At 54.0% G+C, this 25,359-nt stretch overlaps 1 protein-coding gene across 1 annotated transcript in view; it reads left to right on the forward strand.

Moving 5' to 3' along the window:
* Positions 1–25,359, forward strand: part of CCDC152 (coiled-coil domain containing 152) — a 101,919-nt gene that overhangs the window by 54,828 nt on the left and 21,732 nt on the right. Inside the window, exon 7 of the mRNA XM_073655059.1 lies at positions 9,232–9,318. Coding sequence (XP_073511160.1) covers positions 9,232–9,318 — 87 coding nt within the window. The remainder of the gene's footprint in view (positions 1–9,231; positions 9,319–25,359) is intronic.

Here is a 25,359-nt window from a genome sequence, read left to right on the forward strand (position 1 = left end):
GAGGGAGTGGAGTCAGTTCCCAAGTGTAGTTGCTGACACCAATCCTCCATTACTTTCTTAGAGCCGTTACCTTCCTCCGGGTGAGATGGAGGCAAGGGTTCCACAGACTGTATAGAGTTTTGGTTGATGGTATATAATTTTGCTAGCGTGGCATACCGGGGCAGGTACACTTCCCTCTCCCCGATATTGATTATGCGAACGGGCACCCTCCCATGGCGTACATTGACCACCCCCCGTGCTGTCAAAATGGTGGGCCTACTGTCCGAGTAAACTGGTTCTACCATTGCCTGGTAATCCCTACCTCTCAGACCAATAGCTGCCCGGCACCAAATCATCATTTCACTTTTTGGGGGCATGGCAATAGGGAAAGGGTCACACATTCTTACGCTACCAATCTCACCGCCGGAGAGTTCCACCTGTTGCCGTCGCATCAGTGCCCGGATCTCTTTCTGGAGCACTCGCTGCTCGCCGGAGCTGGCGTTCTTGGCAACCTGCTGTAGAAGGAAAATCACCTCTGCAAGACAATTTTCAATTACATTAGTTCCTAGAGTTATTTTTGGGTGGCTCTCATGTTTGTCAATGTCTACAATGATCAGCCCCTGTGCTGCCAGTTCGACTCTACCGATTTTGATGGTCACCTCTTTAAATCCGATCTGTGGCACGGGCTGGCCATTGCTGGCGATGATACTCAAGTCGTCGTCAGGGTAGCGGGTAATATCCGAGTCATTCCAGTACTGCTTAAAGAGCACGTACGGGATGGTGGTGACCTGTGACCCGGTGTCCAGTAGGGCACTCATGGGAATGCCATCCAGTACCACAGGCAAGACTGGACGTCCTCCCACATATCTGTCGCGCCAGTTCGATGGGCCTGGTGATCTTTTTCCTGGGGGTTGGCCCTCTACCCCAGGTTGTGCCCGTTTAAAGAACAGTACCTTTCCATATGTCCGGGTTGATTGCAGCGGCGGCAGATGGGTCGTCCGTCCTCGCTGTATCGGTCACTGGGTCTTCCTCTGGCCGGTGGGGTCCTCCTTGGTCGACGCCACGGGATGCCCTCCGGTCCGGATGCCAGCTGGATCTTCCCTGGGGTGGAAACCTGTAAAGACTGCACAGTTCGGGTTAGCGCAGCAACGCTCTTAGCTAGCTCTTGGACCTGATGGCGTAGGTCTGGAGCCGGGTCATTGTCCAAAGCCTGCGCATCAGCTCCCACAGGCCCTGCCGACAAGGGCGCCGCCTCCTGGTGGTAAGTGATAGCTGGGCGCCTGTGGGTCACAACGCCACCCGGTGCCGGTTCTCGGAGCACCCGGATGGCTCTGTCCTTGAACTGTGCAAAGTCCAGATGGGGATCCTGTAAGGCCATTGCCCGCAACTGGGTTCGGTGGGCATTGCAATATAAACCCTCTATAAATTGTTCAGTCAACAGCCTGTCCTCGTTTCCCACCCCATCAGGGTCGGTCTGCTTTATGGTCCTAAGGGCCTCTTGTAGGTTTAGTGCATAGTCCCTTATACTCTCATGCGCTCGCTGCTTGCACCCGTAGAATCTAAGCTTAATCTCGGCTGAGGTGCGGGTATCAAAGGTGTCCTTCAGCCGGGTTAGTATCCCTGCGACAGTCTTCCTCCCAGGTGGCCAGGATTTTACTTCCCTTTTGGCTGCCCCGGTTAGTTGGGCCACCAGGATGCTCACTTTTTGCTCTTCTGTGAGGGGGTACACCTGGAAGAGGCTATCCAGCTTTTCTCTAAAGTCATGCAGGGTATGTGACTCCCCTGAGTACTGGGGTAGCCAAGCTGCTCCCGGGATATAGGGCATGGTGAAGGGCATAACTGCAGCAGCGGTGGCGCTGGCGGGGGTTGAGGCAGTGAAGCTCTCCTCCGTATCCGACATCTTCCTCCCCCCTAGTGGACCGTGGCCTACCTTGCGATGATCCTGTTCCGTAGGCCGCGGCTCCGCAGTGGATCGTCAGGGTTGAGGACCTTCCGTCGCGCTCCGGTGACGTCGGCGTCTGCTGGGCTCCTTCCAGGACATTACGCAACGTCCGGACTTGAGGCGGGGCTTCAGTTCTCGCGCACTTTCGGAGTCCACGCCCCTCTTCTTCCCGCGCGGCGTCCTCAAGATGGCGTCCAATGGCGGGAAAACTCCACGGATGGCGGGAAGAAGGTCGAAGATGGCGCCGGATGGCGGGAAAACTTCGCGGATAGCGGGAATCTTCACCACTGGTAAGTTTGAACAGTCTTTGCTTTTCAGGCACGCAGTACCCGGTGGTTGCGGGCACGAAATCCTGCCGACTACGCCAAAGTTGACGCGCCCCCTGGGCCGTGTTTCAGGGGATACCCGGAGCCGGATCGGACGGGGGTTGTAGTCTCCGAGTGGCGGCGACCCGGTCCGTGCCCAGGGTGTCAAACTAAGTGGCAGAGTACTAGCAGTAGATGGTTGATGACTACGCCACCCGTTGAATGCAGCTATGGAGCTGCCGCTGCAGGGCAGACCGCTGAGGCCGGTGGAAGGATGGTGCAGCGTGGATGGTATAACCCCCAACGGGAGGGGTATGGCCTCAGGGCAGCCGACGTGGATGATGGGGGTAGCAGGAACCACTCAGAGACGGTGCGGTGTAGTTCAGGGTCTTTACTGGTGACAAAGATAGACCCTTCCGGAGTACTTGCTAGTGATAGGGGCCTGGTCAGTCCTTGAGCAGATGGGATCTCCCCTGGCCAGGCGGAGTTGTAGGCCTTCCCAACTAACTGTACTCTTCTGGCTACCTTGCTAGAGGCGAGAATAAGTAGCCCACGTCCCTGAGTGTACCGTGTGGTGCTCACCCGTATGGCCGGTGACTCGGGGCCTTCTAATGGCTTCCGCTCCACGATGGCGGTGCTGGTCCCACGCGTGTGACCGTGCCTTCGGGCTTCTGGGCCAGAGGACCTGAAATCCTCTGCCGGATGGTTTCTGCTGCTGGGTAGGAGTTAGTCCCCACAGCCTCGGACTCCGGGTCCGGAAAGAAATCTTCTCAGTCAGGGCGAGCTCTGCAGCTGCCAGCCCCTGACTCGTTGTAACACTGCTCCCCACAGAGCTCCTGATGTTTCTTGCTATGCTGCTTCTCTTCTCTACTCTTGTTCTGTCTTCTTTCTCACTAACCCTGCCTCAGCCCCGGGTTTATATAGGGGAAGTCCTTCCCCTCCCAAGACTGGGCAGGAGGTGTGGCATGCACAGGATCCCTGACCAAAGGACCTCCCACCTGCTCTCAGACGTAATATCTCTATCACTGTGGCAACCAGACCCCTGGGGTGTCACACTTCCTCGTCGCTGTCCTGTCTTCAACTCCTCTTCACTACTCTAACTAACCCCGCCTCCAGATTCCAATTGCTAAGGGGAGGAGCTCCCCTTTCTGGTCTGGTCCCAGGAATGTGTTGTATGCTGGTATACCTGATTAGGGGACCCCTCCTTGCTTCCAGGCATGGCATCACCCCTTGTGAGGGAGGCAATGCCACTGTGGCAACCGGACCCCTGGGGTGCCACACTAGCTCCTTGAAAAATTAAGACGATGATGATAATGATGATGACGATGATGATGGAAACACGCACATGGTGGAAGAAGGAAAATAAAGTGACACAGTCTGAATGCTAACTTGCTAACAGAGGCAACTGACGCGCCCCTGGGCCTTCATTGCGCGACATCGCGCGCACGGGGGCTTACCCGGAGCCGGATCCGATGGGAGTAGTAGTCTCGTGGCGGTGACCCGGTCCGTGCCCAGGGAGTCAAGCTGGACGGCAGTGTTTTGAACGGTAGATGTTGGACGACTACGCCACCCGTTGAATGCAGCTATGGAGCTGCCGCTGCAGGACAGTCCGCTGAGGCCGGTGATATGGTTGTGCAGCGTAGATGGTATAACCCCAACGGGAGGGGTATGGCCTCAGGGCAGCAGACGTAAATGATGGTGGTAGTGATGGTGCGGCAAGGAAGCTCAGAGACGTGTGATGCAGTTTCAGGGTTTTTACTCACAGGTGTTGCTCCGGTCACTTCGGCCAAGGGTGACCACCCGGGCCGTGCTGCGTCCACCAGGTGCGGGACTCGGTCAACTCCCGGGCAGTTCCAGAGCGTGGTCCTGAGCTCCCCTCTCTCTTTCTTCCTACTGGCCGTCCCCACCAGGGACCCACCTTTGTCCGGCTCCCTCGGGCCTCTTGGTGGCAAAACCTTTCCTGGCTTTCCTGACCCTATTCGTGGTATGCCTTCCTGGTGGATGTGGTGAGGGTCGTGCCAAAGCTTGACCACGATCTCCGGTTCCTGGCTAAGGATATTTTGCCTCTGCCAGTTTGGGCTCCGGTACCCTTTTCTGCCAACCCTTCACCCTTCTGATTTACTTCTGGGATCTCAGGGTTCCCTCTTGTCTTGTGTCTCTGGGCCTCTCTTCCTCCTTCTCTCCACTACAGGCCTGGCCCTGGAGCTGGGCCCAGCCGGAGCCACAGCTCCCTGTCAGCCCTCCTGGCTGAACTCTCTCTCTCAACTCACCCTGTCTCAAGATGGTGCCCACAATATATACTCCCTCTATGTGTGAGCCCAGGTGACTAGCACCCAATGGGCTCCTACCTCTATGCCCAGAGCCCCTCCCCTATCTGCCCCTACACTACTGGGATGTTCCTCCCCCCTCCCCACTCCAGCCAGGGACAGACGCTGTCGTACCTGCACAACTATTTGGTGGGAGTACCGTTGTTCTGTCCCCCGGAAATGGGGTGAGTGTAGTGCATGCAGCTATCTGAGCTCAGTCCCACACTCCATCCTTACCCGGGAGTGGAATACCACACCTCTGGTTTGAGGTGCAATACCCCTGTAGCAGCCGAGTCCTCGGGGTGCTACATTTTCCCCTGGTAAACCACAGCACGTCCTCGGGCTGGCAAAGAGCATAACATAATAAAACATACAAAATTTTTAAAGTGTACACTCACATATAAAACACTAATTAGGAACCCATCCCTTTATGGGAGGTACTCTTCTCTTTTTTTTTTTTTTTAACTTTGCAGGTATAAAACATTATCAGAAAATACCATTAACTCTTTTAGCATACGATACATTATAAAATATTACAAGTAACTTTTTACATTATCATTTTAGCAGCATTAACTTTCAATATAAAAACTCTTTTATATAAAACACATTCTTGATCTTCTGGCCACGGGGCAACTTGTGACCAGGTAAAATGCAACTGTCACTGATTCAAAATAGAAAAGCAGTCCTTTCCATAAAACCAGAAGGGGGCGCTTTAAGAAGCGCAACTATTTACAGGGTATGGCCGCTCTCAGTCCTCGGCCAGTGAGGATAAGGAATGGCTGCTCACAGTCCTCAGCCTGTGGGGATAAGGAATGGCTGCTCGCAGTCCTCAGCCTGTGGGGATAAGGGCACACGGGGAACAATTCACACTAGTCCCAACGGGGAACACACTTTAATTAGCAGTATGACAAGTACCCCTACGGGTAACTATATACAGCTTCAGTTTATGCTACTTCCCTTCAGCAGCGGTGTCCTCTCCTTGTCTCCTCCTGAGGGTAGTCTTCAGACCCGTCCGGGTCCTCTTGATCTTCCTCATACCGCAGCTCTTCCTCCGTCAACCGGTGCACGTGAAGGGCGTACGGTCCTTTAGCGCACTGATGCCGGGTGAAGGTGACCTCATCACCCAGGTAAAGGTCACGTCCTCGGTGTCCCTCCGGCAGGTGAGACTCGACATCCCTGCGGGTGACAAAGACATCGCCGGGGGTTCTGTGATCCCGGATAAAGCCCCAACCGTGCTCCAGTTGGAACTTGATTACGGTCCCGGTGGCGCGGGGACCGTGGGCTGCACGGGGGTTTCGCCGGGTCCGGCGTTTCTGCTCCGCGCTCTGTACCTGCAGCCGCTCCTCGCGGACCCGCCTCTCTTGCCGTTCTTTGTTGAAGACCTCTAGTTGTTGTCGGCAGCACTCCGCACGCTGGGCTGCGGCCGCCCGGGTCTCTTGGGTGAACCCCATGAGGTTTTCACCGGTGGGGTCCCATGCGAACTGAGCCTCCTCCAACGGGAGTGGGGTGATCTTGGCGGGCGCCGGAGCCGGGATCAGGGGCTCACACAGGGGCCATTCCTTCCGGAGTCGGGGATTGACGTACTCCGGTGGCCACACAAAGGACTGCCCATCCGGGCAAGTATGTTGTGCGAACAGGTCTTCACCCAAGGGCAGCACTGTGGAGGTTGAGGGCTCGGTGGTGGTAGCGGCGCCCGGATTCACCAGGCCTTGCGACCAGGCCGGTGGCACTCTGAAGGTGAAGGGCACTGTGGAAACGGCGGCGCCCGGGGGTACTCGGCCTTGCGACCAGGCCGGTGGCGTTTCCTGCTTGGCCGCGCTCAGGGTTGAGGCGCGTGACGTCACATGGGGCGTGGCCACGGCTCCTGCCGCTTGAGGCCTAGTTTGGAGCGGTGGCGGTGCAGCATCGGGCACGGTAAGGGGGATTTTGGGCTCTGCGACAGGGAGCTGGGGCAGGCTCACGGCTACTAGGCCTGGGGTGGTGACGTCCCCTTTACCTGCTTCCATCTCTTCAGCTCCTTCCACGGCGTCGTCTCCGGCCTTCGTCCCTCCTGCACCATCCTCAGAGGCAGACAGGCTCCTCGTCCCGGGTGGCGTTCTTTGCTGGCGGGTTCCAGCCTGCAGGGCCATTTCTCTGCTCCACTCGGCCAGCACTTCTTGCTGCACTCGGGCCATCTTCCGAGCCAAGCCCTCCAGCGCGGTATGTGCATGCTCCCGATCTTTGGGGAGCTGTGCCAGGATCTCCACCAGGCCTTCTGGGGTGGCGGCCTGCAACAGTCTCCTGACCAGAGGGTCGGTGCTGCCTGACTCTCCCTCCATCTCCGGGTGCAATCTTTCCAGACTCCTCCAGGCTGCACCCATCCTCTCTCTTTTGTTCTTGATCCGCCCATACTGAGGGTGGTCCCGGGGCCACTTGGTGATTGTCAGTTCCAGGGGCAGACCCCTCGCTCTGATGGACATCTCTATCATTGCAGTCTCTGCTGGTGGGGGCGGTCTCCGCTTTTGGCGCTCTTCTGGGACCAGGCCCACGATGGGAGGTGGTCTCTTGCCACCCTCTGGCACGCCCATAATGGCGTCCGCTCTGCCAGGGCGGGAAATCGTCTCAGATGGCGGGAATCGTCTCCTAATGGCGGGAAACTCCGTGGATGGCGGGAAAAGGCTGCAGATGGTGGGCAAACGGCGGGAAACGACCCGAGATGGCGTCCGATGGCGGGGACCCTCTGGAATTGGCGGGAGACTTCTTCTGACGGTACATATAAACTTTTCTTCAGGCACGCAGTACCCGGTAGTTGCGGGCACGAGATCCTGCCGACTACGCCAAATTTGACGCGCCCCTGGGCCTTCATTGCGCGACATCGCGAGCACGGGGGCTTACCCGGAGCCGGATCCGATGGGAGTAGTAGTCTCGTGGCGGTGACCCGGTCCGTGCCCAGGGAGTCAAGCTGGACGGCAGTGTTTTGAACGGTAGATGTTGGACGACTACGCCACCCGTTGAATGCAGCTATGGAGCTGCCGCTGCAGGACAGTCCGCTGAGGCCGGTGATATGGTTGTGCAGCGTAGATGGTATAACCCCCAACGGGAGGGGTATGGCCTCAGGGCAGCAGACGTAAATGATGGTGGTAGTGATGGTGCGGCAAGGAAGCTCAGAGACGTGTGATGCAGTTTCAGGGTTTTTACTCACAGGTGTTGCTCCGGTCACTTCGGCCAAGGGTGACCACCCGGGCCGTGCTGCGTCCACCAGGTGCGGGACTCGGTCAACTCCCGGGCAGTTCCAGAGCGTGGTCCTGAGCTCCCCTCTCTCTTTCTTCCTACTGGCCGTCCCCACCAGGGACCCACCTTTGTCCGGCTCCCTCGGGCCTCTTGGTGGCAAAACCTTTCCTGGCTTTCCTGACCCTATTCGTGGTATGCCTTCCTGGTGGATGTGGTGAGGGTCGTGCCAAAGCTTGACCACGATCTCCGGTTCCTGGCTAAGGATATTTTGCCTCTGCCAGTTTGGGCTCCGGTACCCTTTTCTGCCAACCCTTCACCCTTCTGATTTACTTCTGGGATCTCAGGGTTCCCTCTTGTCTTGTGTCTCTGGGCCTCTCTTCCTCCTTCTCTCCACTACAGGCCTGGCCCTGGAGCTGGGCCCAGCCGGAGCCACAGCTCCCTGTCAGCCCTCCTGGCTGAACTCTCTCTCTCAACTCACCCTGTCTCAAGATGGTGCCCACCATATATACTCCCTCTATGTGTGAGCCCAGGTGACTAGCACCCAATGGGCTCCTACCTCTATGCCCAGAGCCCCTCCCCTATCTGCCCCTACACTACTGGGATGTTCCTCCCCCCTCCCCACTCCAGCCAGGGACAGACGCTGTCGTACCTGCACAACTATTTGGTGGGAGTACCGTTGTTCTGTCCCCCGGAAATGGGGTGAGTGCAGTGCATGCAGCTATCTGAGCTCAGTCCCACACTCCATCCTTACCCGGGAGTGGAATACCACACCTCTGGTTTGAGGTGCAATACCCCTGTAGCAGCCGAGTCCTCGGGGTGCTACACAACTACCTGCCTGTTCGACCCGGCGCAGGCTCAGAGTAGTCACGGACCGCTCCTGCCGGCGATTCAGCTGCTCCACGTCAAGAGAGCAGCTCTTCTTCTTCCGTGCTGCTTTGTCAATTTGGCATGACTGCGGACATCTTGCTGATTGAGAGCCGACTAACTGCAGTAGTAAGTAGGGAGTCGCCTGTCAATCAGCATGACAACGGCAGTCACTCCTCTCTCAACAGAGCTGAGCAGAAGAGAAGGCGCTGCTCTGTTGACGTGATGCCAGCGGAAGCCACTGAATTAACAGAAGGATCCGTCTGTGACTGCTCTGTGCCGGCCAAGATTGGCACCAAGCAGAACAGGCAGGCAGTTAGCAACTACCTGCCTGTTAGTTTTTAAGCCCGCATTAAAAAAATAATATATGGTCCCGGATAACCCCTTTAAACATCCCTATTTTACCAACAGGTATAATAGATTTCACCAGCCTTGAGCTTAGACTGTGGGGATTGGGCTGCAGCCATGTTGCTTATTGTTCGCAGTGTAAGCTTTTCTCTGAAGCATAATTATTAGACACTGCAAAAAAGCATTAATGCTTTTAGTTTCTAACTATTTACTATATAATTTACACTTTACTATAATGTAACAGCTTAATAATTTTCATTTTTTTTTATCTTTTCAGTTCAACGCCAAATTAGCGAGAATCCAGAGCAGAAATTCCAAATTACACCCAGATACCAACAGTTTATCTCAGAATATCTACAGAATGGTATTTCTACGTTAATTTCCCTATAACGCACAGTATTAAACAACCTAAGGGAGAATTTGGTAATCTTACAGCTCCATCCATGCCGACAGATCACACATGAGGACGTGTGCTTGCAGGCTGTAGGTGATAACATCTAGATTTGTAAAATCAAATTAAACAATGAAATACTGTACAAAGTTCAGGCGTCTGAGTAAGAGAGCAATTTGCTAGGTCGCAGCTGTCCAATGCACTTGGAGATGTTTTGTTTTTGGATTAGAGATGTGAAAGGGTGGACATTAGGTAAATGTTGGATTTTGGAGAGCTATGTTCACACATCATGTTTTTTTCTGCGTTTTTTAAATGCAGATGCGTTTTAGAGTACCAGAAAAGTCTATGAGATTCCAGAAATCTCATGCACACATCATGTTTTTTTTTTGTTCAGGATTTTGTGCTTTGCGTGTTTTTTTGCAAAATAGAGCATGTCACTTCTTTCAGCGTTTTTGCAGTGTTTTTTTCAGCGTTTTTTCACCCATTGGAAGTAATGGGTGGTGAAAAAAAACGCACCAAAAACGCAGGTGTCAGGTTTTCAGCGTTTTTTGTGCCTAAACCAGAATGAGATTTTTTTTTTCACTCAACTTTATGTACATGCATAACAGAAAGCAAGAAAATAGCAACAAAAATCCTGAACAGAAAATGAACGCTGAAAAAAACATGATGTGTGAACATAGCCTAACTGTCGATGTCTGCAAGTGCAATGACAAATTTCTTTGTACATAGTATGTGTACATAAAAGATGTATTGAATAATCCAATTTTAAGTAGAGATGAGCTGTCAGCTGTAGGGTTTTTTATTTTTAAAAGTCTGCCATACGGTTCCAATGATATGAACCATTATACTTAGGGTGCCCAATATGCTATTTTTTATGGTCTTTACCAAGGGGGCGTTGCTCACAGGATAATTATGCCGAGCAGCCTAAATACACGCCCTCAAAAGAACTGCAAGCTGACCATTAAATTGATAATCAAGAAACCATTTGTGGATCACACTTTCCTTCAGCCCTAATTTTTAAAGGGGCTGTTTCTTATCCATAAAGTGATCTGCAATACCAAATACAGCCTGCGGACAAAAGCGGAGCTGTGTCTCATATAATTGTCTTTAAGGGGGCCATAAACATACAGTACAGTAAATAAATAATGTTGATAGCTGCACATGGTCTTCATTATATCTTTTGCACAATATGCTCTAATTTTGCATATTAATACTGCTCAGAGTTTAATAATCTACCCCTCATGTGTGACTGTTGTATTCTGGCTCTGGGTTTATTTAGAGACGATCATTGCCTGGTTTCTATTCCTTTGTTCTAGCAGTGCAGGGCTTATGTTAGCTACAACATAAAACCTAATTAAAAATTCCTGCACCAGCGACCATCTGCGCTTTTCTGCACTGACAAGTATTTGCTCATTAAAAACGCTGCATGATTTATTACATGTCCATTTACCGGATACAGTTCCTCCCCAAAACAATTCCATTACTACCACCCATTATCCCACCCACTTGCGCTGTATTATTTCAATACAATATGGATTCAATATTAATTTTATTAGCATATAGCTTCACTTTGCTACAGATAATTTTTTTATTTGCTTTGTTTACATGATATTATTACCACTGGGTGGCGCTGCTTTACTAGAATGTGAGATGTGTCACCTATACGTCAGTACTCCATACACCGGTGAAAAAGATTAGATTGACAATGAAAAAAAGCTGCTCAAACATAATTGCTTATTTTTTAATACTTGCAATATTATTTTCACACCCTTCTCTTTTCTCATCTTCTCTGCGGAGTGTCCATCTGTGCAAAATAAGGGAAACTTTCACGCAGGGATGATTTTAAGCGAAGTGGAGCCCTTGGCAAAAGTTTAAAATGGGGCCCTAAATGATCACATATTGCACATGGTGTGGGGGCCCTGGGCAATTGCCCAGTTTGCCCTCGCTTAACGCTGGCCCTGCTTGCATGTGACATAAGTTTTTCTATTAATATATAAAGAGCGGCGTTAGTGACGCGCCTCCTGGGCCGTGTGCGGGGGAATACCCGGATCGGGTCTCTGTGTAATGCTGGGGGTTGTAGTCTCTGTGGCGGCGACCCGCCGGGAGGAGTATAGCCTCAGGGCAGCGTGTGTAAATGGTGAGGGTTGTGATGCACGGGCGCAGCAGAAATGACTCAGAGTCCGTGCAGTGCAGTTTAGGGTCTTTACTGTTGGTAATGAAGAAGACCCTGCCGGGAGTACTGGCTAACATTAGAGGTCTGGTCAGTCTGTGAGCAAACAAGAGTCCCCCTGGCCAGGTGGAGGTGTAGGCCTTCCCGTCTGACTGCACTCTTCCTGGCTACCCTGCTGTAGTCGTGTAGTAGCCCACGTCCCTGAGTGTACCGTGTGGTGCTCACCCGTATGGCTGGTGACTTGGGGCCTTTGGTGCCTTCCGCTCCTCAATGGCGGTGCCGGTCCCTTGCTTGTGACTGAGCCTCCGGGCTTTCTACGGCCAGAGGACCTGAAATCCCCTGCCAGGTGGTTTCTGCTGCTGGATGTGAATATCCTCACAGCCTCAGATTCCGGTGTCCGGTTCTCTGCGTCTTCTGCCAGGACGAGCTCTCTGCTCAAGTCCCTGGTCTTCAGCTCGTGGCTCCTACAGAGCTCCTTGCTGCTGCTCTGTCCCTTCCTCTGGAACTAGACTCACTAACCCCGCCCCAGATCCAGTTTATAAAGGGCAGGTTCCTCCCCTCCCTGGACTGGGGCAGGAGGCGTGGCATGCAATAATGCTCCTGACCAGGAAAACCCATGCTCGCTCTCAGACATGGTATTTCTACCACTGTGGCAACCAGACCCATGGGGTGCCACATTCCCCCCTGGTAAATTTTAGTACTCCGGGACTAAACACATTTTATGAAACATACATAACAAGGTATAAGTAATAACACAACAACATATGTACAAGGAGTTCAGTTTTTATAGGTCACGGCGCTTCCGTAACCAGGTGTCCATGTCACCCAAGATGTATTTTGAGGGACCCGTCCCAAAACCTCAACGTAGGCCCTGGGGTGGCTACAGGGCATCGATGATCCGGAGTTGGGCAACGTCTTCAGCCACCTCCACGGGTTTTTGTTCTGTGGTCTGGACAAAAGGGGCACTTAACAGGTGCAACTATTTACAAGGTACAGTTCCGTTTATTCATTGTCCATAACCTGTCAGTCCATAGACCCTGTCGGGTAACTTGAGAAACATAATTAGTATTCAGGTAACAAACATAAAACATTTTAACATTTGCAATATACAGGTACATATATCACATTTAAATTCTCCAGCGAGCGGGCTTCTGACCTCTAGTGCTCCTGGTGGACCTACGTTACACACTATCTGGTGGTGTTCTTTCTGGGTCCCCTGTTTCCACCCCTTGTGTAGTGGGCTCGCTAGTGTCTGCACTACAGGTGTTTGGAGATGTTACGGGTAGGTTGGGCAGCTTTCTGCGTACTCTTTGGCTTACCACGGGCACGGCAGGCTCACTACTAGCAGAGGGTTGATTCTCCTGGGCTGCTGGTACGGAATCTTCTGCCTCCGGGGCCGGTTGCTCTTCCAACTCTACTTGCTCTTCTGTAGGCCCTTGAGGGGCTGGCTGGAGAAAGGTAAGAACGGGTACCACAATAGCGTTGTTAATTTGTGTCCAGGACCGGGGAAATTCTCCGAGCACTGTACTGACCATTTCTTCCCTTTCCTCTGCGGTTTGAGGGCTATCTTGGTCTTCATCAGTGCTTTGCAGCTGCTCGGGACACTTCTTCAGGTGGTCTCTGGAGACAGTGGCTGTGGTCTCTCCTCCATCCATACTGATAATACATACTTTCGGATTTTCATGACTTGAGGGCAGTACTGTGTACGGGTCTTTCTCCCACTGGTCATCCAACTTATGGAGCCGCCTCTTCCTCTTTAAGACCTGCTCTCCAGGTGCCAGAGGAACAGTGGGAGCATGCTGGTTGTAAGTCCTCTCTTGCCTTTCTCTTGCTTGAGACAGACTTCTCTCAACACTCTCCTGCACTTTCCGGTACGGCTGCTGCCGTTCTGTATCCCAGTCTGCCTCTGGCGAGGTGTCCTCGGGTGTCAGGACTCCCATATCCAGGTCAATAGGCAGCTTACCAGGTCTTGCTCTCATTAGGTAAGCCGGGGTGCAGTTGGTGGAATTTACTGGGATGTGGTTATACAAGTCCACCAGATCAGGCAGTTTTTCAGGCCACAGACTGCGTTCTTCCAGGGGCAACGTTTTCAGCAAGTCTATCACCATGGTTCATCTTCTCGCACAATCCGTTGGTTTGGGGGTGATAGGGCGTTGTCCTTATCTTCTTGCAGCCATACAGGTTGCAGAACTCCTGGAAGACCTCCGCTTCGAAGGCTGGACCTTGGTCAGTCAACACTTGCTCCGGATACCCGTGTGGATGGCAGAAGTGCTGCTGGAAGGCTCTAGCTGCTGTCTGAGCTGTTAAGTCCTTGACAGGGACCACCACCAGGAACCGGGAGTAGTGGTCTATGATGGTGAGGGCGTAGACGTACCCGGACCTACTTGGAGCCAGCTTCACATGGTCCAGGGCTACCAGTTCTAGCGGCTTCTTGGTGATGATGGGCTGCAGGGGAGTCTTCTGGCTGGCACGGTCCTTCCTTCTCAGGTTGCACGGGCCGCAGTCTCTGCACCATCTCTCAATGGCCCCTCTCATGCCTACCCAGAAGAACCGTTCACGCAACAGGAACTCCAACTTCTTCCATCCAAAGTGCCCTGCTCCGTCGTGGTATGCCTCCAGGACCATAGCCGCATCTCGTCTTGGGACCAATACCTGCCAGGTCAGCTCATGTGTCCGGGAGTTGACAATTGTCCGGCACAGCTTCCCCTTGTAGAGAAACAGTTTACTCTTCTCCTTCCACAGCTGTTTGGTCACTTCCGGAGCGTCTGGGTCAAGGCGGGCATCAGCCTGGGTCAACATTTCTTTTACCAGGCGGATGGCTGGGTCTTGCGTCTCTGCCCAGCTGTAGTGGGGTAAGGGATTGAACGTGGCAGAGTGCTTGTCCCTTCCACAGTGGGAATACTGGGTAATCCCATGACGGTGGAACGCAGGGGGTTCAGTCTCTTCCAGTTCTTCTGGATCTTCCCCTCCGTCCGGCAAGTTTGGTATCCTAGACAGGGCATCTGCGTTGGCATTTGTGCGTCCCGCCCGGTATTTGATGGTAAACTCATAGTTGGACAGCCGGGCCATCCATCTTTGCTCCAGTTCACCAAGTCTTGCAGTGTCCAGGTGTGTAAATGGGTTGTTGTCCGTGTACACAGTGAACTTGGCAGAGGCAAGGTAATGTTTGAAACGTTCCGTCACTGCCCACACCACTGCCAGGAACTCTAGCTTGAAGGAGCTATAATTCTCAGGGTTTCTCTCTGTGGGCCGTAGTTTTCGGCTGGCGTAAGCAATTACCCGCTCTCTGCCCTGCTGGATCTGGGATAGTACTGCTCCTAGCCCCACGTTACTGGCGTCTGTGTGGAGGATGAAAGGCTGGCCGTAATGAGGGTAAGCCAGGACCTCATCCCCCGTGAGGGCCATCTTCAGCTGGCGGAATGAATCCTCTTCCAGCTTATCACTGTGATCTTATCAGGGTCTGGAGCTACTCCGTCAGTACTCACCACGTGTCTCAGGTACTGTACTTTTGGTTTCAGTAGATGACACTTGGAGGGTTTCACCTTTAGGCCGTAGCCTGCCAGGGCGTCAAACACCTCTGCCAGGTGTTTCAGATGGTCCTCATATGTTTTGGAATACACAATGACATCGTTGTAACATACCTGGCGGCGTCCTTGCATAGTGGTCCATCTCCCACTGTGCAAGAGCGCACACTTGATCTCCAGTCCAGAATGTCTCTCTGGCTTCCCTCCATGCTGTCTGTTTGTGTCTGTTTCTGCTGCTTAAGGGCGGCGCCCGATCACTTCCTGTTTCTTGTACCTGCTGTGGGCACACCCCTTGTGCGTCCTCAGCCTATTGCTGTCTGTCTCCTGGTATTTAAACCAGCTGCTCCAATTAACCCATGCCTGAGCATTGTGTTTCATTCAGTGTGTGCTTTCACTCTGAAGGTGCCAGGTCCCGTTCTGTGTTCTCTTGTCTGCCTATCCTGGAGGCTGTATTTCCAGGCCTGTCTGAACACGCTCCTAGCCTGTTCCTCCCGCCTTCTAGGGGCCGATTACCTAGACCCGCTCCTGTATCTTGTCTGTCCTGTCTGAACACGCTCCTAGCCTGTTCCTCCCGCCTTCTAGGGGCCGATTACCTAGACCCGCTCCTGTATCTTGTCTGTCCTGTCTGAACACGCTCCTTGCCTGTTCGTTCCTCCTCTCTGGGGGCCGTATTCCCAGACCCGCTCCTGTATCCCGCTGCAGTGTCGGTCTCCTCCGTACACTCAGTTCCAGTCTGAACTCTCTCCTATCTTTTACCTGTTTTTTCTCTATGTCCGTTCCTTTCCTTTTTCTGCAGAGTCTGAACTCGAACCTAACTCCTGCTTGTTGTCTCTGTACTCCCGTTTGTGAGTTTGTGGTCCACTCGCTACTTCACTGCAAGTACCCTGTGGGTATCTGGCTCTGCCTTTCCCTTCCTGTCTGTTCCGTGTGAACAGAGCCCTGTCCCCCCTGCTCTGCCTTGCTCACCGCTCCGGCGGTTCTAGCCTGCTCTGCCTTGCTCACTGCTCCGGCAGCCTTGCTCCGCTCTGACCCTTTTGCTCCCTGCTCCGGCAGCCTTGCTCCGCTCTGACCCTTTTGCTCACTGCTCCGGCAGCCTTGCTCCGCTCTGACCCTTTTGCTCACTGCTCCGGCAGTCTCGCTCCGCTCTTATCCTTTTGCTCACTGCTCCGGCAGTCTTGCTCTACTCTTGCTCACCGCTCCAGGCGGCCTCGTCCTGCTCTACTCTTGCTCACCGCTCCAGGCGGTCTCGTCCTGCTCTGCTCTTGCTCACCGCTCCAGGCGGTCTCATCCTGCTCTGCTCTTGCTCACCGCTCCAGGCGGTCTCGTCCTGCTCTGCTCTTGCTCACCGCTCCAGGCGGTCTCGTCCTGCCCTGCTCTTGCTCACCGCTCCGGGCGGTCTCGTCCTGCCCTGCTCACGCTCACCTCTCTGGGCGGCCTCACTCTGCTGTGTTTGTCCGCCACATCTGTGGTTCTGTTCCAGAGTCCCAGTGTGTACTGGGTCCTATCCCGCCTGTGTTCCTACCTGCTAGTGCCTTCCTGTCTGCACTCTAGCCGTGCTTGCCTGTACCCCCCTGCCTGCATACCCGCCTGCCTGCATACCAGTCGTGCCTGCCTATTCCCACCAGTCTGTGTGCCAGCCTAACCAGTCTGTTCCTGTATTCCCCTGTGTGGGTCAACAGCCGTGTCCGGGGTCTGTCCTGGAGTAGCACCTGGTCCCTCTGCTCGGTTCCTCCTTGGTGCACTGGCGTCGTATGCCGTCGTGCGACCCTGGTCGGATCGGGTGAATACCTAGTTACGCCCCTCCAGGCATTCACTCTCCGGCACGGTCCAGTGGAATCACACGCACACGCCGCTCAGCCCGGGCGTGTGCTTTACAGCATGCTCAGGCCATGGTTCCCGTTGAGCCCCACGGCCTTCGCTCTCTGAGACGTTTTCCAGTGAATACGTGCATTAAAAATAAATAAAAATTTTTTTTTCTTTAGCTGAGTTCCAGGCGAAGTACGCACCCGTCCAGATGGATCTTTCTGCACTCGTTCCTGCGGATCCGCCACAATACTTTGGGGATCCAAAACAAAGTCGTGCATTTGTGGAGCAATACATGCTACACTTCAAGGCCTACCCTCTCTATTTTCCTTCCGATTGGGCTAAAGTGGCCTTTATGATTGACTACCTAGCGGGTGATGCCTTGAAATGGGTCACTCCCCTATGGGAAGCATGGGATCCTGTCGTCCTTGACCTGCAGGCCTTCCTGGTGGCCTTTCGTATGGTCTTCGAGGACCCTAACCCTGAAGCCCCTGCTGAAGCTTCGCTTCCCAATATCCCGGAGCAGCCCCGACGGGTAATGTGTGTGGGTAGCGCACTAGTCCTCCTGCCCGAAGAGACTACTGCCCATCCAGACTCCACACAGGATGACTACGCTCTCCGGAATACTTCTCACAACCTCAAGAGGCAGTCCAGACGTGCTAGATGTAGAGACAAGCCGTCACGCCAGGGTCTGTCCTCCCTGAGACCTCCTGACCCCAACCTTGAAGTCCCTACTGAAGCTTCATCTCCCTGTATCCCGGAGAAGCCCCAACGGGTAATGTGCGTGGGTAGTGCACCAGTTCTCCTGCCCGAAGAGACTACTGCCCATCCAGACTCCACACAGGAGAACTTCCTGCATCCGGCATCAGGTGCTTCACCCACTTTAACCAGTGTGCATGTCCAAGGATGCTCCGAAGCTGTGATTACCTCCGAGTCTGTGCACCTCTACTACTTGGCGGAGGACCCCCTGTTGCCTCCTGAATCCTCCGGGATACCACTCGATGACAAATGGAGAGAGACTTCTCTACACCCGGTACTCGATACTTTGTCCGCTCCGTCTTGTGAGCCTGACAATGGGTACCCCAAAGTGGTAGTTACCCCCGAGTCTCTACACCCCTCCGACCAGGAGGAGGACCTCCAGTTGTCTCCAGAACCCTTCGGGGTGCTACCTGGTAGCGAAAGAACAGAGACTCTCCTATACTCTGTACCTGATACCTCGCTCGCTTCGTCCAGTGAGTCCAACCTAGTGTACTCCGAAGCAGAGGTTACCCATGAGTCTCTACACCCCTCTGACCAGGCGGAGGACCTCTAGTTGTCTCCAGAACCCTTCGGGGTGCCACCTGGTGGTGAATGGACAGAGACTTTCCAATACTCGGTACCCGATACCTCGCCTGCTTCGTCCAGTGAGTCTGACCTAGTGTACTCTGAAGCAGATGTTTTCTCCGAGCCTCTGCACTCTTCTGACCCGGCGGAGGACTTCCAGTTGTTTCCTGAATCCTCCGGGGTACCACCAGATAACAAAGAGACAGTGACTTTTCCTCATCCTGTACCTGATAACCCGTCTATTTCTTCCTGTGAGTTTGACAAGATGTACCTCGAAGCAGAGATTACCCCCAAGTCTCTGCTCCCCTCCAACCTGGGGGAGGGCTTCCAGTTGTCTCCTGTACCCTCTGGGGTGCCACCTAAAAATATGTGGAGAGAGACTTCCTTGTGTGCTGTTCCTGGTACTCCACCCATTTCGTCTGTTGCTGAGGATGGCTGGATAGGAGGTAGCATCCTAGCTAACCAGATGAGACCAGTTTTTCCTGTGGACAGTGGAAGTGATCTCCTTGAAGTGAAGGATTGGCCCTCGAATTCCCTGCGGAAGATTCTGGCAGGCCTGAAGAAGAGGGGGCGTAAGGGGGGAGGTACTGTAACATACCTGGCGGCGTCCTTGCATAGTGGTCCATCTCCCACTGTGCAAGAGCGCGCACTTGATCTCCAGTCCAGAATGTCTCTCTGGCTTCCCTCCATGCTGTCTGTTTGTGTCTGTTTCTGCTGCTTAAGGGCGGCGCCCGATCACTTCCTGTTTCTTGTACCTGCTGTGGGCACACCCCTTGTGCGTCCTCAGCCTATTGCTGTCTGTCTCCTGGTATTTAAACCAGCTGCTCCAATTAACCCATGCCTCAGCATTGTGTTTCATTCAGTGTGTGCTTTCACTCTGAAGGTGCCAGGTCCCGTTCTGTGTTCTCTTGTCTGCCTATCCTGGAGGCTGTATTTCCAGGCCTGTCTGAACACGCTCCTAGCCTGTTCCTCCCGCCTTCTAGGGGCCGATTACCTAGACCCGCTCCTGTATCTTGTCTGTCCTGTCTGAACACGCTCCTAGCCTGTTCCTCCCGCCTTCTAGGGGCCGATTACCTAGACCCGCTCCTGTATCTTGTCTGTCCTGTCTGAACACGCTCCTTGCCTGTTCGTTCCGCCTCTCTGGGGGCCGTATTCCCAGACCCGCTCCTGTATCCCGCTGCAGTGTCGGTCTCCTCCGTACACTCAGTTCCAGTCTGAACTCTCTCCTATCTTTTACCTGTTTTTTCTCTATGTCCGTTCATTTCCTTTTTCTGCAGAGTCTGAACTCGTACCTAACTCCTGCTTGTTGTCTCTGTACTCCCGTTTGTGAGTTTGTGGTCAACTTGCTACTTCACTGCAAGTACCCTGTGGGTATCTGGCTCTGCCTTTCCCTTCCTGTCTGTTCCGTGTGAACAGAGCCCTGTCCCCCCTGCTCTGCCTTGCTCACCGCTCCGGCGGTTCTAGCCTGCTCTGCCTTGCTCACTGCTCCGGCAGCCTTGCTCCGCTCTGACCCTTTTGCTCGCTGCTCCGGCAGCCTTGCTCCGCTCTGACCCTTTTGCTCGCTGCTCCGGCAGCCTTGCTCCGCTCTGACCCTTTTGCTCACTGCTCCGGCAGCCTTGCTCCGCTCTGACCCTTTTGCTCACTGCTCCGGCAGTCTCGCTCCGCTCTTATCCTTTTGCTCACTGCTCCGGCAGTCTTGCTCTACTCTTGCTCACCGCTCCAGGCGGCCTCGTCCTGCTCTACTCTTGCTCACCGCTCCAGGCTGCCTCGTCCTGCTCTACTCTTGCTCACCGCTCCAGGCGGTCTCTTCCTGCTCTGCTCTTGCTCACCGCTCCAGGCGGTCTCGTCCTGCTCTGCTCTTGCTCACCGCTCCAGGCGGTCTCGTCCTGCTCTGCTCTTGCTCACCGCTCCAGGCGGTCTCGTCCTGCTCTGCTCTTGCTCACCGCTCCAGGCGGTCTCGTCCTGCTCTGCTCTTGCTCACCGCTCCAGACGGTCTCGTCCTGCTCTGCTCTTGCTCACCGCTCCAGGCGGTCTCGTCCTGCCCTGCTCTTGCTCACCGCTCCGGGCGGTCTCGTCCTGCCCTGCTCTCGCTCACCTCTCTGGGCGGCCTCACTCTGCTGTGTTTGTCCGCCACATCTGTGGTTCTGTTCCAGAGTCCCAGTGTGTACTGGGTCCTATCCCGCCTGTGTTCCTACCTGCTAGTGCCTTCCTGTCTGCACTCTAGCCGTGCTTGCCTGTACCCCCCGGCCTGCATACCCGCCTGCCTGCATACCAGTCGTGCCTGCCTATTCCCACCAGTCTGTGTGCCAGCCTAACCAGTCTGTTCCTGTATTCCCCTGTGTGGGTCAACAGCCGTGTCCGGGGTCTGTCCTGGAGTAGCACCTGGTCCCTCTGCTCGGTTCCTCCTTGGTGCACTGGCGTCGTATGCTGTCGTGCGACCCTGGTCGGATCGGGTGAATACCTAGTTACGCCCCTCCAGGCATTCACTCTCCGGCACGGTCCAGTGGAATCACACGCACACGCTGCTCAGCCCGGGCGTGTGCTTTACAATCGTCCAGGTATAGCAGGACCATCTCGAAATTCCTGTGCCCCAGGCATCACTCCATCAACCGCTGTAAGGTTCCTGGTGCGTTGCAGAGCCCGAACAGCATACAGTTGAATTCGCTGAGACCCATTGGGGTGGTGAACGCGGTCTTCTCCTTGTCTGCCTCTGCTACAGGAACCTGCCAGTACCCGCTAGTAAGATCCAAAGTGGAGAAGAAGTTAGCAGACTTTAATGCAGCTAAAGATTCCTCTATCCTAGGTAACGGGTACGCATCTTTGTGTGTGATACGGTTGACCTTTCTGTAATCTACACACATTCTCATGGTGCCATCTTTCTTTTTCACAAGAACTAGTGGAGCTGCCCAGGGGCTACAGCTGTCCCTGATTACCCCAGCCTCCTTCATTTCTCGCAACATTCCCTTGGCATTCTGATAGTGTGCAGGGGGTACAGGTCGGTATCTTTCCTTTATGGGTGGTTGGTCTCCCGTGGGGATGTGGTGTTCTACCCCCTTTACTTGCCCAAAGTCTAGCAGGTGTTTGCTAAAGACTCTTTCGTACTCCTGCACCACCCGGTAGACTCCCTGTTTTTGGTGTGAGGGAGTGGAGTCGGTGCCCACATGCAGCTTCTGACACCAATTCTCCATTTGTTTCTTGGAGCCGTTACCCTCCTCTGGTTGAGATGGAGGCAAGCGTTCCACGGCCTTTACAGAGTTTTGGTTATCGGTGAACAATTTGTCTAGAGTGGCATACCGGGGCAAGTATACTTCTTTTTCCCCAATGTTTAGGATGCGGACGGGTACCCTCCCATGGCGTACATCGACCACCCCCCGTGCTGTCAAAATGGTGGGCCTACTGTCTGAGTAGACGGGTTCTACCATGGCTTGGTAGTCCCTTCCTCTTAACCCGATTGCAGTCCGGCACCAGATCATCATCTCACTTTTTGGGGGCATGGCAATAGGGAACGGGTCACTCATCCTAACACTACCAATCTCACCACCAGACAGTTCTACCTGTTGCCTTTTCATCAGGGCTCTGATCACTTTTTGTAGGACACGCTGTTGGCTGGAGCTGGCGTTCACCGCAACCTGTTGTAATATGACAATTATCTCTAAAAGACAATTTTCAATAACATTAGTACCCAACGTTATCTTAGGGTGGCTTTCACGACGGTCAATGTCCACAATAATCAGTCCTTGCGCTGGCAGTTCAACTTTACCAATTTTGATGGTCACCTCCTTGAATCCCACCTGCGGTACGGGCTGACCATTGCTGGCGATGATGCTCAGATCGTCATCTGGATAGAGGGTAATATCTGAGTCATTCCAGTACCGCTTAAAGAGCACATAGGGGATGGTGGTTACCTGTGACCCGGTGTCCAGTAGTGCACTCATAGGAATGCCATCCAGAACCACAGGCAAGACCGGTCGTCCCCCTACGTACTTATCACGCCAGCTCGATGGGCCTGATGGTCTTATGCCTGGGGGTCGGCCCTCTGCCCCAGGTTGGGCCCGTTTAAATGACAATACCTTGCCATATGTCCTGGTTGGTTGCAGCGGCGGCAGATGGGTTGTCCGTCCTGGTCATAGCGGCCACTGGGCCTTCCTCTGGATGATGGGATCCTCCTCCGTTGGCTCCAAGGGAAGTCTTCCGGACTGGAAGCCAGCTGGATCTTTCCTGGGGGGGACACCTGTAAAGACTGCACAGTTCTAGTTATCACGGCAAAGCTTTTGGTCAGCTCTTGGACCTGATGGTGCAGGTCTGCAGCCGGGGCTTTGTCCAAAGCCTGTGCATCAGCTCCCACAGGCTCTGCAGACAAGGGCGCCGCCTCCTGGTGATAGGTGATAGCTGGGCGCCTGTGGGTTACAGCGCCACCTGGTGCCGGTTCTCGGAGCACCTGGATGGCTCTGTCTTTAAACTGCGCAAAGTCTAAATCAGGGTTCTGCAAGGCCATTACACGCAACTGGGTTCGGTGGGCGCTGGACAGTAGACCCTCAATGTACTGTTCAGTCAACAGCTTATCCTCATACCGCACGCTGTCAGGGTCTGCCTGCTTAATGGCTCTCAGGGCCTCCTGCAAATTCAAAGCATAGTCCCGTATACTGTCTTGTGCCCGCTGTTTGCATCCATAAAATTTTAGTTTGATCTCTGCTGAGGTGCGGGCATCAAAAGTGTCCTTTAGATGGGCCAGTATTTCCTTTACAGTCCCCTTTTCCCTGGCTGACCAGGACTTCACTTCTCTTTGGGCCGCTCCGATTAACTGGCCTGTCAGGATGCTCACTTTTTGTTCCTCGGACAGGAGGTATACTTTGAATAAACTATATAGTCTTTCTTTAAAGTGCTCAGGGTATGCGACTCTCCTGAGTACTATGGTAACCATGCCGCTCCGGGGATATACGGCATCATGAACGGCATCACTGCGGCTGCAGCCGTCCTGGCGGTGGGAGCTCCCTCCATTCCTTGTGTCTTCCTCCCCTCTGGTTAACCGTGGCCTACCTTCCGTTGCTTCTTCTCCGTAGGCCGCGGCTCCGCAGGCGATCGTCGGGGTCGAGGACCTTGCGTCGCGCTCTGTTGACTTTGGCTTCCGCTGGGCTCCTTCCAGGACCTTGCGCAGCGTCAGTACATAAGGCGGGGCTTCAGCTCTCGCGCGCTTTTGACGTCCACGCCCCTCGTCTTCCCGTGCGGCGTCCCGAAAATGGCGCCCAATGGCGGGAAAATGGCTGCGGATGGCGGGAAAACGGCTGCGGATGGCGGGAAACTTCACCACGGTAAGTATCACAGTCTTTCTTCAGGCACGCAGTACCCGGTGGTTGCGGGCACGAAATCCTGCTGACTACGCCAAAGTTGACACGCCCCCTGGGCCGTGTGTGGGGGAATACCCGGAGCCGGGTCACTGTGTAATGCTGGGGGTTGTAGTCTCCGTTGCGGAAACCCGGTCCCGTGGCTCAGGGTGGTCAAACCAGTGGCAGATCTGTTTACTTGGTTTTTAATGTTTAAATGTCAGACTACGCCACCCGTGGATTGCGGTCGCTGAGAACCGCCGCTGCGGGGCAGACCGCTGAGGCTGATGTTGGGTGCGCAGCAGAGGGTAGTATAACTCCCCACGGGAGGAGTATAGCCTCAGGGCAGCGTATGTAAATGGTGAGGGTTGTGATGCACGGGCGCAGCAGAAATGACTCAGAGTCCATGCAGTGCAGTTTAGGGTCTTTACTGTTGGTAATGAAGAAGGCCCTGCCGGGAGTACTGGCTAATAATAGAGGTCTGGTCAGTCTGTGAGCAAACAAGAGTCCCCCTGGCCAGGTGGAGGTGTAGGCCTTCCCGTCTGACTGCACTCTTCCTGGCTACCCTGCTGTAGTCGTGTAGTAGCTCACGTCCCTGAGTGGTACTCACCCGTATGGCTGGTGACTTGGGGCCTTTGGTGCCTTCCGCTCCTCAATGGCGGTGCCGGTCCCTTGCTTGTGACTGAGCCTCCGGGCTTTCTACGGCCAGAGGACCTGAAATCCCCTGCCAGGTGGTTTCTGCTGCTGGATGTGAATATCCTCACAGCCTCGGACTCCGGAGTCCGGTTCTCTGCGTCTTCTGCCAGGACGAGCTCTCTGCTCAAGTCCCTGGTCTTCAGCTCCTGGCTCGTACAGAGCTTCTTGCTGCTGCTCTGTCCCTTCCTCTGGAACTAGACTCACTAACCTCTCCCCAGATCCAGTTTATAAAGAACAGGTTCCTCCCCTCCCTGGACTGGGGCAGGAGGCGTGGCCTGCAATAATGCTCCTGACCAGGAAAACCCTTGCTCGCTCTCAGACATGGTATTTCTACCACTGTGGCAACCAGACCCCTGGGGTGCCACATTAACAGTAGTGTTGAGCCACCCCCGTAGTGTTCGAGTTCGGTTCGGTTCGTCGAACACCCGTGTGTTCGCCGAATTGTTCGTCGAACTGTTCATCGAACACCTTCGAACACCGTTAAAACCAATGGCAGGCAAACAAAAACACATATAAACACATAGAAAACACCTTCAAAGGTGTCCAAAAGCTGACAAACTGCTCAGAAGACACAACTAACACATGGAAAAGTGACAAGTACATATAGTCATGCGAAAAGAAAAGAGGTGGAGGAGTGAAAGGAGGGGGAGACACAGATATAGGCATGTCATGCCCTTCTAAAATCCAAAAAGTGAGAAGCCGACACGGCCAGTCCGTTCCTGCCCGTGCCACCTCTGTGTCGCCGGGTTTGTGCCAGAGCCGTGGTGGACCCTGACGGCCAGCCCCCCTATCCCAATACTGGTGCCTGTCCGCCGGTGGGTCGAGGCCCCCCACGGTGGGGGGGGAGTAACATCTGCAGAAGAAAGACCATCTTCCAGCCAAACTAAGATGTCGACTTCTTTTCGTGGACAATGTGATACGATCCCATTCTTACGGACACGCCCATCGCTACAAATTCTAAATGAGGCACAAAAACAGCAGGTGCTTCAACGGATATCAAGTGCTCCTTCAAGTGGGCTCTCCATCACCTCAATTTCAACATCACAAATACTCCAGTCCTCAGAGGTGTCACCCCAATCGCACTTGCTTCCTCACAGCTCCCAAGTCTCCAGCTGCCCGTCTGAGTATGGGGTAGCACAGATGGTTGAGTCTGCACAGCTGTTTACTTATACTATAG

The sequence above is a fragment of the Phyllobates terribilis genome, unplaced genomic scaffold (genome assembly GCF_046119375.1).
Source record: "Phyllobates terribilis strain yellow unplaced genomic scaffold, ASM4611937v1 Scaffold_1__5_contigs__length_1240528914, whole genome shotgun sequence".
Taxonomy (NCBI): Eukaryota; Metazoa; Chordata; class Amphibia; order Anura; family Dendrobatidae; genus Phyllobates; species Phyllobates terribilis.